The sequence below is a fragment of the Vitis vinifera genome, chromosome 19, assembly GCF_030704535.1.
Source record: "Vitis vinifera cultivar Pinot Noir 40024 chromosome 19, ASM3070453v1".
Lineage (NCBI taxonomy): Eukaryota > Viridiplantae > Streptophyta > Magnoliopsida > Vitales > Vitaceae > Vitis > Vitis vinifera.
The window spans coordinates 9,070,154-9,085,928 of record NC_081823.1 but is presented as its reverse complement, the minus strand read 5'-3'; the positions used below and the strand labels follow the sequence as shown (position 1 = coordinate 9,085,928).

Genomic DNA, 15,775 nt, shown 5'->3' with positions numbered 1-15,775 from the left:
TCTGTTCCACATTTTTAGCCTACAATGCTTCTTATTTGCATCACATGTCTTATAAGCAGTTGTGGAAATCAGTTGGAATCTTTCACTCGCCAAGTTGTCAGTAGCCTCAAAGTTACCATTATTTCTCAAAAATGTAAATCCAAAATAAATTAATTGATTTTTTAGGCTATGTTTGGCATCTGTTTTTTCGAGCACTTTTAAAAAGCAGTTTCTGAAAACTGTTTTTTTTTTTATTGTTTTTGATGTTTTGTAGCAAAAAAACTTGTTTGTGAACTTGAATATGATTTTAACCAGTTTTTAATATTTTTTTTATTATGTTTTAAAAGTAAATTTTATATATGATGTATTATTTTTAATCATTTAATTGTATAATTATTTTTTAAAATGATCTTCATAAAATAAGTGAACAAGAAATAATTTAATGATGTGTTTTGAAAACCCCATGTTAAAAACAAGAAACGGTTTCTAATTGTCAAGTGTGTTTTTCTTATTTTCTTTTGTTTCGAAGGATAGAGAATTTTTCTTGAAAATAAGTGCATTCTTATTTTTATTTTAGAAAACAACTTGTTTTCAAAAATACAATTAGCATTTTGCTATGAGAACACTTTGGCTTTTGTTGTTAGCATGTAAATAATGAAAGGGATAATAGATTAAAAGGATGAAATCATTCCCGTAAAATTAATCCTTCATTTTTTTCAACATAAAAAAATACTCATTTGGGATAAAAATGTCTATCAGTTTTTTTGCAAAAATAATTGTTTTTTTTAAATATACATGTAAATAATGGAAGTGTTGAAGGATGTTTATATCAAAATTGGATTATACTTCGAGTTCAAAAATGAGAGTGGTTAGTTTTACATATTTGGGATCTTTTTATTCTTTTTAATCAATTAATCCATAATGAAAATAACAAAGGATATTTATGTTAAAAATGGGTTATTCTCTAAGTTAAAAATCAGAAAATGTTAGTTTTACAAATTTGAAATTTTTTTATCTTTTTTAATCAATTAATTTTATAATTAATTTATATAAAATATTTGACAACTAATAATAATATGATAAAAAGTGCATCAAATTAAATAAAATATTAAATTAACATATCTAGATTAAAACTCAAGATTCCTTTGAAAATATTTTAAAATATTTTTGAAAACACCTTTACTCGAGGATTTAAACACAAAAAATAGTTTTCTCTCTTTTCTTAGTGATACTAGTGTATACTTATAAATATTATAAAATTATGTTTAGTTGAAGATATGTATATTTTTGGATATCATATTTTTTTATCCACATATTTTATGGATATAATATTTTAACGTAGTATATTAAATGAAATGTGTTATATTATATTTATATTTAATTTTTGGAATAAATAAAAAATAATATAAAATATATTTTATTTTCTATATTATATTCAAATATTTTTATTTAAAATAAATAAAATTTTTGGTATGTTTATCGATATTCATGATTAAAATATTTGAACTTTACAAATAATTTTTTTTATATTATATATTAATATTATTTTATAAATATTTCTTTAGTTTTTCTTTTTTAATTATAAATTTAATTTATAATACAAAATTTTATTTTGTAAAATGAGCATATAAAAAAAAAAAAAGTTATGATACATGGGATAACATATCCCATGTAAAAGGGATATAAAAAACGTGGATAATATATCGTATCAAATATCCTATTCCATCACCAACAAAATATTGGTTAAGATATAATATCCCATTTTTTATCCTATCCCATATTATAGCCATCATAACTTGTTTATAAATGTCTTCATGTATTTAATATCTTGAATTGCTCCAATGCCCTATCTCATTTAATCACTCAATTTTATTTCTTAGGTGAGTTATTAGCCCAAGAAAAATTAATAAATATTAATTAGCTTTATAAATTCTTTTAAAATATTTACTAACCAAGTTCAACAAATCTCCTTTTGGAATTTTAATTAAAACCCTAATTTCTTTACAATTTTATTAACAACTCTTTTTATGGAAAAAGGAAATTCTTTTCCAAAAAATTATAATTTTATTAGCCCTTTGACTTTTATAAAATAATAATATTATCTATTTATTTATTAAAAAAAAAACCCTTTTATTAAGAACCACGTATTGTGTTTTTAATAAAAGGAAATATGCAAAAAACACATTTTTTTTAAAAACTAAATTTTATAAAAAAAACAAGGGAAAAAATGAAAAATGAAAAGCATAATCGCAGTTCCCAATTGCTGTGTTATTTTTTGATTTTTTTTTTATATTTATTTTATTTTTAATTTAATCTTTATATTTTATTTCACTGATATTTTAATTTATCCTTTAAAATAATTTTAATATATGTAATATAATAATTAAAACAATAAAAAACCTAGAGAAGTTAAAAAATGAAAGTGATATAAAATTAAAAATTATGGATTTCAAAAAATATAAATTAATAGTTTTTTAATAACAATAAAGAAATTTAAAAAATATTTTTTCAAAATGAACTAAAACATAAACTAATATATGAATACTAATTTATATATATATATATATATATATATATATATATATAGTTATATACTAAAAGGCAAATGTTTCAGCTATTGGGAGAAAATGAAATGGGCTTTCGAAGTGGGTTTTGGAAATAGGCTTTCGAAGTGGGCTTTGGAAATGGGCCTTGTATTGGGGGTCGAGCTTATAAAATTGGAACGACGTCGTTTGGAGGTGTGCTCACAAGTCACAACAAGAAGAGCATTCTATTTAGTAGTGGGAAAGCCTGCAGCGCAGTGGTGAGTCGCAAAGATTACCGAGTCATGGGCGGCGAGTTGAAATACGAGATCGCCCAGAACGCTTACATCAAGCTCGTCCTCCACGCCCTCAAGCACAAGACCGCCGCCGTCAACGCCGTCCTCCTCGGCCGCCTCGTCACCTCTACCGACGGTTCCCACACCCTCCAAATTTCCGACGCCGTACCTCTCTTCCACTCCCAGATCACCCTCCTTCCTCCTCTCGAAATCGCCCTTATTCAGGTACTCTAATCTCACTCCTCCATCCAGGGTTTTCGGATTCAAGTCTTGTTCCTATTTTATTTTTTTTCAATTACTTTCCTTGGCCTTCCACCTTTTTGAAAATTTTCCCCTATTCCTGTTGATAAAGGATTCTTTTTTTCCCCCTGGAAATTTATTTGTTTATGCTCGACTTCCTTTTTCTTGGGAAAAAAGTTGTATTTGAATGCTTGATTGGAGCAGATAGAGGAGTATTATGGGGCTCAAGACATGGGAATTGTGGGATATTTCCATGCGAATGAGAGGTTCGATGATGCTGAGCTGAGTAGCGTGGCCAAGAATATTGGAGATCACATTTATCGGTATTTCCCTCAGGCCGCGGTGATTTTGGTAGGTTTTTGTTGATTGGGTGTATCTGAATTTTCTGTTTGTTTGTGGTTCTCATTTATATTAGAATTTTTTTTGTTTGCCTTCTCAGTTAGATAACAAGAAGCTTGAATCTTTGCCCAAGGGGAAAGACCGGAGTCCTGTGATGCAGGTTAGTCCTTTTGTTGCTGATGAACGGTTGCGTTAATATGTGCTAATTTAGGAAGGTTTTGGTGAAACAGTAGTGCTTGAAATTGCAGAGTTGGCTTTCATTCTGAATGCAACAAATTTTGCTATCTTGTGAAGCCATAGTAACGTAGCCCCTGGAATTTTTCTTTCTTTTTTGTTTTTGTTTGGCTACATTTTTGGAAAATGTGGAAGGGGTACAATGCTGATTGGGTAAAGCGAACCAAACATATTAGTTAGATGCGGGAAATGGAAAGAAGCAATCAGTGAATAATATACTAATGTCACTCTTTATCTGGTGTTTTGACTGTTTCTTTAACTTGTTCTCATATTTGTTGACTCAATGTTGTCCTCATAGTTGTCAACCCATGAATCATATCGTATATCATTTTCTATTTTCTGTATCGTGTGTAGTATGGTTTTTTACACAATATGCATATGTATATGAAAAAATATACATATTGGAAGCACTAAGTATAGAGTAATATATATCCAATTTTATGAAAGATAATATGATTTAAAGAGTTAAATCATATCATATGATTACGTTTGAATACTTGGGTCTTGAAATGTTCAATTTAATGAAATATGAGCTTAATGCAAGGGTTCATCACAAAACCTATTTTTGGATTTTTAGCTATGCTTTTTGGTTCCAAAATGTAGCTAGGCATGTATGTTTGTATGTGCTGCTTTTTTTTTTCTTTCTTTATTTTTTATTTTTTCGATAGGTGCAAGGTATATATAAAATGTATAAAAAGAGGTGATACAAAAAGAATTACAACAAGGGCACCCCAAAGTATATAGGGGGGATATACAAGGGGTACCAAGGAAAAGTAGAAAAAGAAAATCCCAAATCTTTCCCACTCCTACTTCAAACCTAACCAATCAACAAAATCCAACATAGACATAAATGTCTCTCATATGCAATGCCTAACACAATCCAAAAACCTGCACATAGAATAGGGTTTGAGCAATTGTTTCGAAATTTCCACACTTTCAAAAGCCTTCAAATTTCTCACCTGCCAAATTGTCCAAATAAAGGGCACAAATGGTCAGCCAACTATGCTTTCTTACACCTCTTCCCGAAAGAGCGTCGATTCCAACTTAACAACTATTATCTTATAGAGGAGGAGATCTCACCTAGCTAATCCCAAGTAAAGAAAAAAATCAGCTATCACTTGTCACCAGATTCCAATTGATATGCAATGTAAAAGAATGTGATCAACAAATTTTTCTTCCTTTTACACATAACGTGCATTCCCTAAAGACACTCTTCTCCTCTTCAACTGGTCCAAAGTCAATATTCTTCCTCAGGTTGCTTCCCATGCAAAAAATCTCACCCTTGAACCTAGGATACATGAGTTCAAAATTACTATATCTAGGAAAGGCTTTGAACCTCCTTGTTCCAGAAAAGAGTATAATACTTTAATTGACGATTTCTTGATCTTTGAATTTTATTAAACCATCCTATCCTTAAAGTCCTGAATCAGCCACTTGCTTTTGAGGTTTTTGCAAAAGGCATCCCCTATCTCTAAATCTCAATCATGAAACTGCCTAAGAAAGTGTGGGCTCTAATGATCCTTCTCCTCCTCTTACTCCCACATATTTGCTACCCATGCATACATATGTGTTGTTGAAATATATGTCTTTACTTGTCATCTCCAAAGTTTCAACTTTCCATATTTAAGCATTCCCTCTCTACAAAAAAAAATATCAAAGAAAGAAAAAATAATGTATTAAATAAAAAACTTTTATTCAATTGTTACCATTATTTTCAATGTCTACATTCAAATCATTCAAGACAATTTCCCAATATTCAACATTTTGTTTGTGTCATGTAGGATCATTTTACCCCTCCCCCTTTTATGTTCAACAACCTTAAACCAACAATTTAAACAAATAATATAATAATTCCTTTACAAAAAAAATAAGAAAAAAATTCAAATTTGATTTTTCTTAGAAACTATTAAACGTAGTTAAAGGTTTATGCATTGCTTATCACATTGTTTATCCTATTTGTATCTTAAAATACACTTAAGCTATAAACTGATAATATGTATCTATTTTTCTAATAAAAAAAATATGTATCCATTTTTCTAATAAAAAAAAAATATATATATCTATTTTCATAAAAAAATATATTTTTTCATTTTACTGTGTTGTATATAGTAAGTTTTTAATAATTATGATAAATAAAATGCAAATTGGTGATACATATTCATCCGTATAAAACAAAAATGTATCATATCATTGTATCATATCATGTATTGTAAGTTTTTAATAATTATGGTGGTACTATTATTGGTTTTGAGGTTTTTTCTTAATTCTTACAAAACTATTGCTTGTTGGGTGGAGTTTCATTGGCTTGACTTTTGTGCAAAATTATATTTAGTCACACATACCCTCCCACCCACTTTAGATGGTCTTCCACATGCCCACCTTATGTGCTTTTCTCTCTCCTTTAGAGCACCATCTCCTCTCATCCTACTCATACTCCCCTAAAATTACCTGTGTCCAAAGAGAGTTACTCTCACAAGCGAATCTCCAACTCCACTTGCTGAGCAAAGCTTTGTTGAGGATGGACAGACACTCTTTTAATACACAAGCCTCCACTTCTCTTCTCCATTCAGATTGTCGACCAATTCACCAAATGTGGCTTGCTCTTAATATCCCCACCCTTAAAAGGAAATCCCTTTGATCTTTTTTAGTTTTCTACTAACTTTCATGGAATAAAAAAAAAGACACATGAAGTTAATTGATAAATTAGAGAGAGTGTTTTTTTATAAGACTTTCCCTTCCTCTCTTTGAAAGGTATTGTCTCTTTCACATAGGAGGCCTTTTGTAAAATCTTTCCTCTACCTCATAGTAAACTGGAGATGATCTGAAAGAAGCTTGCAAGAGAAGGCCCAGATATTTGGTGGGAAGACTTCCCACTCTACATCCCAAAACCCTATCTAGATCTTCCACATTGGCAATCCCCCTGATAGGAATCAACTCACTTTTCTCCAAATTTATCTTTAGATCTAAGATCACTTCAAACCACATCAATGTCCAACTCAAGTAATTCCATTTGCTCCTTTGTGGCATCATAGAGGATAATAGTATCATATGCAAATACCAGGTGGGACACCTCCATATCCTGTCCTCCTTTTCCACTAACATGGAACTTGAGATGAAGCCCCTTAGCCCTGATTAAGATTTGGCCCAAAATGCATACTAACCACCTTAACCCTTGGCTCACATGGTAATGAGTTGGAGAGGTTTTGTGAAGGATTCTAGGTTCAAGGCCCAGAGAGGGCAAAAATTTACCCTTTTTTTTTTTAAAAAATGGTGTGCTAGACACTAGGTTAACACCCTCCTTCATAAATTTTGGGCTTATACCCATATATGGAGAGACAAATCAGTAGATGGGAGAATAAACAGTAGACCAGATTGAACTTAAGATCTTTTAGTTAACCATAGTTCTTATAGACTGACACCATGTTAGACTATCAACTTTCCTACAAGCTCAAATTTTTAAGATATGATCTCAAAATGTATATCAGGTTAACATATAAAATGAAGACCTTGGAGTTTGGAATAATGTTGTTGATTAAAGGGGTTTTCATTTTGTTTTGGGGCATCAAGATTCACATGGCAGTTAAACGCAGTGGACTGTAACAATATCAAGGATTGTATATCATTATTACTCCTCTCTTCGTGAGTCAGAAAATTATGTAATGGTGAAAGATTTATGAGATCCTTCTGTAGAACGAAGTTGGTATCGCTGTATATTGACCAAAAACTCCATCAGCGAAAATTTCCTTTTGGATAATATCTCAAACAAGTCATGGTGGCTTGTTAACCTGCAGGTATTGATTTAGGCCCTAGACCATAAAACCTTTGAGTGAGGAAGTCCTATTTATTTATTATTTTTAAGAGTATAATTGTTGTATGCATATGGCGACGATGTTAATGGTGTAAGATATGGTGATGGATTGGCATTTAGTAGGGCCTATTTTCCCGGAGTGGAAAGATATTTCTAAGGAGCTGTGATTTTATTGAAAAACACTAGTTTGCTGGTGAAGCAATTTCAATGTCTTGTTACTAAGCTAAGCTCAACTAAGCCTTATACCAACTATTTGGGTCTGAAAAGATTGATACTGTCACACCATTCAGCTCCGTATTTTCATGTCCTTTTGCTGCCCATTTATCATTCTTTGGTGAAGTCACTGGTCTGTGTTGCAGATGGCGAAATCATGTTGACTGATTTTTGTGGAACAACTAATTTTCCTAAAAGCTTAAACTCACAGGATTTAGACTCTCAATGTATGTCATGCAATCTAACACAAAAGTGGAAAAATTAAGAGTAGAGATTTTTCTGCAGCCTAAAGCAATGTGCTCTCACTCTGTACTTGTCTCTATGTCTCCCCCTCTCCTTCTCTCTACCTGAAAAGAAAGGGGTTTTGAGATTTTTTGAAGGATGTAGAGGGACAGACAAACAATGGCATCCCCAGACAGAGAGCTTGAGAGACAGCTCATGGAAGCAGGGAATAAGCTTTTGGTGCCTCCAGCTTCTGTCAACAAACTTCTCCCACTGCTTGACCAAGTTGAGAATCGTCTTTTAAAGGTGGAACAGTTGCCTTCTATGTCGATGCAAAATGCACTTTCAGCATTGCTGAAGGCAATGGTGACAGATCAACTTCTGAGACATTCAGATGTTGATGTGAAAGTGGTGGTTGCTGCTTGCATCAGTGAAATTACAAGAACTACTGCACCAGATGCCCCATATGATGATGACCAAATGAAGGAGTTCTTTCAGCTGATTGTATCATCATTTGAAAAATTCTGCCAGATCCAGCCGATCATATAAGAGGACCTGGATTCTTGAAACTGTTGCAAAGGTCAGGTCTTGCCTGGTAATGCTGGATCTTGGATGTGACACTGATTATTGAGATGTTCCAGCATTTCCTCAATGCAATAAGGGATGATCATCCAGCAAATGTTTTTACTTCCATGGAGACAATTATGACTCTTGTCGTAGAAGAAAGTGAAGACATTCCAATAGAGCTACTCTCTCCCATCTTGGTTAGCATAAAGGACAATCAAGAAGTTCTGCCCATTGCTTGGAAACTGGGGGAAAAAGTATTTGAAAACTTTGCTAATATGCTTAAACCTTGCCTGATACGAGCAGTAAAATCCTTAGGCATTTCTTTAGATGATTACAGGTGTTTCTTCTATTTGCCAAAGAACATCTGGTACTGCTGATTAGAATGATGACGGTGTTCCAGAGTGGAATGATGACAGTGCTCCAGAGCAGAAAGATGACTACATCCCTGGCAAAGATACGGCTGAAGAGAGCAAGTTGTTAAAGGGTATCTTTGGATGAGGCGGCCCAGGTAGATAAAGTGATTTCAATTGGAGCAGCCTGTACTGGAGAAGCAAATCCAGCAATGGATAGATCTCTGAAGTCACTTATGAGCAATGGTGTCACACAGGCTGCGAATGATGACTCTTTAGTGGATTTGAACTCTTCAAACAAGCCCGATTATAGTAATAATCAGTTCAAAAGTAGCAAAGTATCAAAGCCAAGTTGAACTTGATAGTTTGGACGCTGGAAAGGTAGTACAAGAATCTAAGACAGAACGAACTACTAATAAAGGAAGAAGAAAACCAAATTCCTCAATGAATTTGATAAGACCTTCTGATTCTCATATTAGAACCGAGGAGTCTGAGAAGCTGTCTGACCATACAAAAAATCAAAGCAAGGCAGGTCATGATGCCCCTTGTGAGGACCCTCCATCTATGGAGGCAGCTGTGCCTCAGAAAATGAAAAGATGACTGCTACTCAGCTTTCCCCACCAAAGGCATTGGGGAATGAGTCTTCATATGTTGCTTCTCCATCCTCAAGCAGGAGCCTACCTGATGAGAGTCGCTCAACATATCCAAGATGACTGGAATCCAAGCAAGACAGCTCAAAAACTGCCTCCAAATCCAAGTGTCAACTGCCCAAAAGTGGTAGCGAATCTAGTGCTAATGGTTGTAGCAACGTGAAATCCAGTTCATCTAAATGGGAGGAAACTGTGGATGTGAAGGAGAAATCCCCTGATTTGGGGAAATCATTTGAAAGTGCCAAAGGAAAATCATAAAAAACATTGAAGGAGCAGGAAAGTGAGGCAAAGACTGGAAAGAAGCAGTGAAGAGCAGTTAAAAGCTAATAATAATTAGACTCTCAGCTGCTTCTCACTCACCCTGTGCAGGGTGATCCTCATCCTTCTTTTTTAACTAATTTATTTTTTTCTGGCGTTATGTAGACAACCTGACTTAAGTTTTTAATTATTTTTTTTTATCAGACTTAAGTTTTTAATTATTGTTCCTGGAATTTTTTTGTAACCAAGCTTAACCTTTTCTTTTCTTGCACCTCATTGTCCAGCTTTACACAAAGGATGCATCCAAGAACTGGAGGCATGCTGGATCAGATGGAAGCAGCCAGCTGACCATCAAGGAGCCATCAGCCAATGTAGTCCTCTTGGATTATATTGCCTCAGAGAAATGGCAGGATATCATAGATTTTGATGACCACCTTGATGACATTAGCAAGTAAGAACCTTCTGTGCTTCCCTCTCTATTTCTAGAGTTATTTCCTTCATTTTTGATCTGATACAATCTTTCTTCCTCCTTACAGGGATTGGCTGAACCCAGAACTCTTCAAGTAATATTTGCTATGAGCGTTCAGCATTTTTCCCACAGCATCTATTTATGGCAAGGGGTTGTTGTTGGTGCGTAACTCATTGCTTGAACTGGATTTTGAAAGATGACTTATCAACTGGAGAGAAGAAACTCAGTTGTTTCTTTATCATAACATTTTACTCGAAGTTTCTGGTCTTAGACAGGGAATGAAATATTATTCTTTTGTTAAAATGTTTCCAATGACATATTTGGGTGGTTTTCTTTTTTCCATGGCATGTGTAGAAGCTGCATTCCATGTTACTTCCTTTATTTCTTAACCATGAAGATAATCTAGTACTAAAGGACCGAGTTGGAGGCAAAAAAATTAAGAGGTAGCTAATGAAATGGCAAGAGAGTTGCCATTTCAAGGGTCCTTGCATGGTTTGTGCATTTTGATAATCTATAGATGGATGACTTGAGAGAAGAGCTCTTGATTTTCAGGGTTTGCATGGCATAGGTTATAGACCATAAGGAGTTTGCGTAGAATGGGTTAGACTTAGGATATTTGGAAAGAATTAAAGTGCCCTCTACAATCAACATTAAGATGATAATATTGATACTCTTCAATCATCTACTCTGCTTTAGAGACTTAAAAAGTTTTGGTCAGGTTATATCCTTCCTACATTTGTGTGCCATCTTTGCTGTAGCATGATAGGACCATGGTTGGTATGGCTTATTGATGGTTTAGAATTGAGTTTATTTTTGGGAAAATTGTCTGAATTATCTGAGATGGGCTACAAGTAGCTTGTAAGTTCCCTGTATGCCCCATAAAAATGGGGCAGAGGTGGGTTGATTGGATTCAGTTTTGTATCTCAACAATATTGTATTCGGTCTTGGTAAATGGAATCTAAAAGCTCATTGATGTAAACTCCAAAACGTAGCAAGCACCTAAACCCAAAAACACACCACCCAAACATGCAGCAAGCCATCTTAACCATTTGACTAATTGACACTCGTATATTTCTTTTTGATCCAATATAGATCTGGTCTAAATATTTGAACATAATTTTAATTTTTTAATTTGAAATAAATTTATGGGAGAATTATGTTTTGGGGCTAGATGGACCCTTAAATTAACAAAAGGTCCATGTAACTCTTCAAATTGAGCCTAAGACCCAATGAAAGTATGGAAATTGAGTTGAAGGATATCATCCTTCAGTATTTCCAAAAGTGCCCTTTGTTGATTTTGAAAAAAAAAAATTAATATTTTTGAAAAATACTTTTATTTAATTTAATAATTTTGATTTAATTTAATATTTAAAAAATACTTTTATGTAATTTAATATTTTTTAAAATACTTTTATTTAATTTAATATTTTTTAAAAATAAATTTATTTAATTTAATATTTTAAAAAAATAAATTTATTAATTTAATATTAAAAAAAATATTTAATTTAATATTTTTTTAAATACTTTAATTTAATTTAATATTTTTGAAAAAAAAAATTAATTTAATATTTTTGAAAAAAAAATTATTTAATTTAATATTTTTGAAAACTACTTTTATTTAATTTAGTATTTTTGAAAAAAAATTATTGAAAAAAAATTATTTAACTTAATTTTATAAAATATTTTATATATGTTCTTAAATGGTATATTTGTCCGTTACTATTTCATATCCTTCAACTCAATTTGAAGAGTTATATGAACCTTTTGTTAATTTGGGGGCCCATCTACCCCCAAAAGATAATTCTCCCATCTAAATTTATTAATGCCTAAAGTAGAATCAGATTTTTATATGAATATTTAGATGCTTTAAAACTACATATATATATATATATATATATAATTTGATTAACTCTAAATTTGGAAGCAAATGATAATTTTTTTTTTTCAACTTTTCAAATCAAAGCCCTCACTTTTTTCTTTTTTTGGGTTCTTTTTATTTTTATTTTTTCAGTTTTTGATAATGAAGAGAAAAAAAAATCTCAAATACTTTTTTTCAGTTTTTTTTTTCAAATAATTTTTTAAGAATATCATTATATTCTTCTTATATCACAATCAATCTTCTTCAACCCCTTGTAGGAGTAAGGGTTAGGGTTAGTGTTCTAATTGATTCTTCACTCCTCACGAGAATCAATTCTTGACATTATATATATATATATATATATATAACTATATAAACATATTTTAAAATCGTGATAATCATTTGATTCAAAACAACCAATAATGACAATATATATACGAAAAAAAGCAAATTGTTATGTAATATTTTAAGTTTGCCTATGAATATTGCCCATTTTCCTTGAGTTTGAGAGGTCTTTTTAAATTGGGATTATTATCAATTTTTTTTTCTATCGACTTTCGCTTTTAACTTCATTTTGTCTTCCCCTTAACCTTTGATCACGTCTACTCTCCAACAACTAAAAAATCCTTATATAAAATTAGAAATTTAAAATAATATTATTTTATTTAAAAAATGAAATAATCCTAAATTTATTGAAGTTATCTCTATTATGTTTGAACTCGAAAAGTAATTCATTTTTTACATAAATAACCTTCATTATTTGGATTATTTTTGTATAAATTTGAGTGGAGAAGATTATTTTTACAAAAAAATGTGAAATATATTTTTATAAAAAAATTGATCATTTTTAGGATCAAATATGTGAAAGATTAAATTTATAAATTTAAGATTATATCGTCTCTTTTAATTAAATAACATTAAAACATTTCGAAATAGGCGAAGTCTAAAAATTTTTCATAGTAGATTTTTAAGCGAATGGGGTTTAGGTTTTAAAATATTAAATTGAATTTTGTTATTGACTAAATATTTTTCAAAAAATGTGTTAATTGCAAGAGAAAAACCAAACTTGATCAAAATTTTTTTTTTAATCAAAAAGTGAAATTAGAAGAAAACGAAAGAGCACAGGAAATAAAAGTCATACGCCGTTTGAACTGGAATTCCCGCGGGAATTGAAGGCACAGGCCACTCCAGCAACGGAATTCACATTCCAATTCCTCTAAAATTTTCATATGACAGTTACGAAATAATTCAAAAAGTCGTTATCAGCAAACCGCGAAGATGCTTTTCGCTCTATCTTCATTCCCCATCCCTCAATCCCCAAACCGTAATCAAATCCATAACGTAAAACCTCAATCTTCAGAAACCCTCAAAATTGATCTTCTCCGCAACTTCAACTCTCCATTTGAGCTCAGACAAGTCCACGCTCAGATCATCAAAACCAACGCTCCTCTATCAATCCTCCCCCTTACTCGAGTTGGCCTTGTTTGCGCTTTCACTCCTTCCTTCCACTATGCTCAACAAATTTTCAAGTGCGTCGAAAAGCAAAAACCTGAGACTTTTGTATGGAATTCTTGTTTGAAAGCCTTAGCTGAAGGGGATTCTCCAATCGATGCAATTATGCTTTTTTATAGGTTGCGCCAGTATGATGTTTGCCCGGATACTTTCACTTGTTCTTCTGTTCTCAGGGCTTGTTTGAATCTATTGGACCTTTCAAATGGTAGAATTCTTCATGGGGTTGTAGAGAAAGTCGGATTTCGGTCCAATTTGTATTTGCAAAACATGATTGTTCATTTGTATGCTTCTTGTGGGGAGATGGGGGAAGCACGGTTGTTGTTTGAGAAAATGCCACAAAGAGACGTTGTGACATGGAATATAATGATAGCCCAATTGATAAAGCAGGGAGACCATGAAGGGGCGTATGATTTATTTTCCCGGATGCCTGAGAGAAATGTGAGGTCATGGACTTCTATGATTGCAGGTTATGTTCAGTGTGGGAAGGCAAAGGAAGCTATTCATCTTTTTGCAAAGATGGAAGAAGCGGGGGTGAAGTGTAATGAGGTGACAGTGGTGGCTGTGCTTGCTGCTTGTGCTGATTTGGGTGCACTTGATTTGGGCATGAGGATTCATGAGTACTCAAATCGACATGGGTTTAAGAGGAATGTCCGTATTTCTAATACTCTAATTGATATGTATGTAAAATGTGGATGCTTGGAGGAAGCGTGTAAAGTTTTTGAAGAGATGGAAGAGCGAACTGTTGTGTCATGGTCAGCCATGATTGGAGGGCTGGCAATGCATGGACGAGCTGAGGAAGCTCTAAGACTCTTCTCTGATATGTCCCAGGTGGGCATTGAGCCCAATGGGGTCACTTTCATTGGACTCTTGCATGCTTGTAGTCACATGGGGTTGATAAGTGAGGGGCGCAGATTCTTTGCCAGCATGACTAGAGATTATGGAATAATTCCCCAGATTGAGCATTATGGTTGTATGGTTGATCTTCTGAGTAGGGCAGGGCTCCTTCATGAGGCCCACGAGTTCATCTTGAACATGCCAATGAAGCCAAATGGGGTTGTGTGGGGTGCTCTCCTTGGGGCATGTAGGGTACACAAAAATGTTGAAATGGCAGAAGAAGCAATCAAACACCTTCTTGAATTGGACCCACTTAATGATGGATACTATGTGGTGTTATCAAACATCTATGCCGAAGCAGGACGATGGGAAGACACAGCAAGAGTAAGGAAGTTCATGAAAGATCGACAAGTGAAGAAAACACCTGGGTGGAGTTCAATCACAGTAGATGGGGTGGTCCATGAGTTTGTGGCTGGGGAGGAGAGCCATCCTGACACAGAGCAGATATTCCAGAGGTGGGAAGAGCTGCTGGAAGAAATGAGGCTAAAAGGATATGTGCCAAACACTTCAGTGGTTCTGCTGGACATAGAAGAGGGTGAGAAGGTGAAATTTGTGTCTCGCCACAGTGAGAAACTAGCCCTGGTTTTTGGGCTAATGAACACACCAGCTGAAACACCGATTAGAATTATGAAGAATCTTCGTATCTGTGAGGACTGCCATTCTGCTTTCAAATTGATATCAGCAATTGTTAATAGAGAGATAGTCGTCCGTGACCGGAATCGCTTCCACTGCTTCAATGATAATTCTTGTTCTTGCAGGGACTACTGGTAGTTGATCCAATTGATACCTCGATCATTACTGTAAGTTTCATTATATAGAGGCTAATTTAGATAAACTTAATGAATAATTGCTCTTGATCCACTTTTTATTATATTTCTATTCTATGCAACCAGAATATGATGGGAATACTGTTCATTTCGACACGGTTTTAAGTTTTTATTACTATTTAATACATATCTTTGCTATTCATTGTTGCAGTATAAAACTAGTGTATATTTTGTTGGTTATTATTTGTAGCTACCAATATCAATCTTACAAGCTTGTGTTAAAACCTCTAGGTTATGTTTTGTTCCCGAAAAGTAATAAGGAAAGAAAAAATGCTAAGTAAAGTGATTTTCTCATGTTTGGTTATCCTAAGGAAAATACCAAAGAAAATAAAATATAATTAAGATTAATTAGAAATTTATGCATTTTCAAATTATTTAATCTTTATATTGATGAGTTAAAACAAGTGAAATGAGTATGAAGTAGCACATAAAAATAATTTATTGACTTTAAATCTATTTTTTTTTTCCTTCATTTTTTCTTTCCTTCCACTTTTCCTTTCTACTTTCTTTACCACATATTCTTCCTCAAATTTTCTT

General features: G+C 32.9%; 2 protein-coding genes across 2 annotated transcripts; both read left to right on the top strand.

Annotated features, from left to right (window-relative positions):
* Positions 1–2,598: 2,598 nt before the first annotated feature.
* Positions 2,599–10,487, top strand: LOC100242919 (ER membrane protein complex subunit 8/9 homolog). The gene is made up of 5 exons (XM_002271462.5): positions 2,599–3,022; positions 3,242–3,388; positions 3,477–3,536; positions 9,963–10,129; positions 10,215–10,487. Exons 1-5 carry the CDS (start codon positions 2,807–2,809, stop codon positions 10,243–10,245), a joined length of 621 nt encoding a protein of 206 aa, XP_002271498.1. The 5' UTR covers positions 2,599–2,806; the 3' UTR covers positions 10,246–10,487.
* A 2,624-nt stretch (positions 10,488–13,111) lies between these two features.
* On the top strand, positions 13,112–15,396 carry LOC100263516 (pentatricopeptide repeat-containing protein At5g66520). The gene has a single exon (XM_002267318.4). It carries the CDS (start codon positions 13,284–13,286, stop codon positions 15,180–15,182), a length of 1,899 nt encoding a protein of 632 aa, XP_002267354.1. The 5' UTR covers positions 13,112–13,283; the 3' UTR covers positions 15,183–15,396.
* The last annotated feature ends 379 nt before the right edge of the window (positions 15,397–15,775 follow it).

Coding starts and splice junctions, on each gene's coding strand:
- LOC100263516 (XM_002267318.4), top strand. CDS start 13,284: ATGCTTTTCGCTCTATCTTCATTCCCCATCCCTCAATCCCCAAACCGT.
- LOC100242919 (XM_002271462.5), top strand. CDS start 2,807: ATGGGCGGCGAGTTGAAATACGAGATCGCCCAGAACGCTTACATCAAG. Junction 3,537..9,962: donor ACCGGAGTCCTGTGATGCAG/GTTAGTCCTTTT, acceptor CTCATTGTCCAG/CTTTACACAAAGGATGCATC. Junction 10,130..10,214: donor CACCTTGATGACATTAGCAA/GTAAGAACCTTC, acceptor TCCTCCTTACAG/GGATTGGCTGAACCCAGAAC.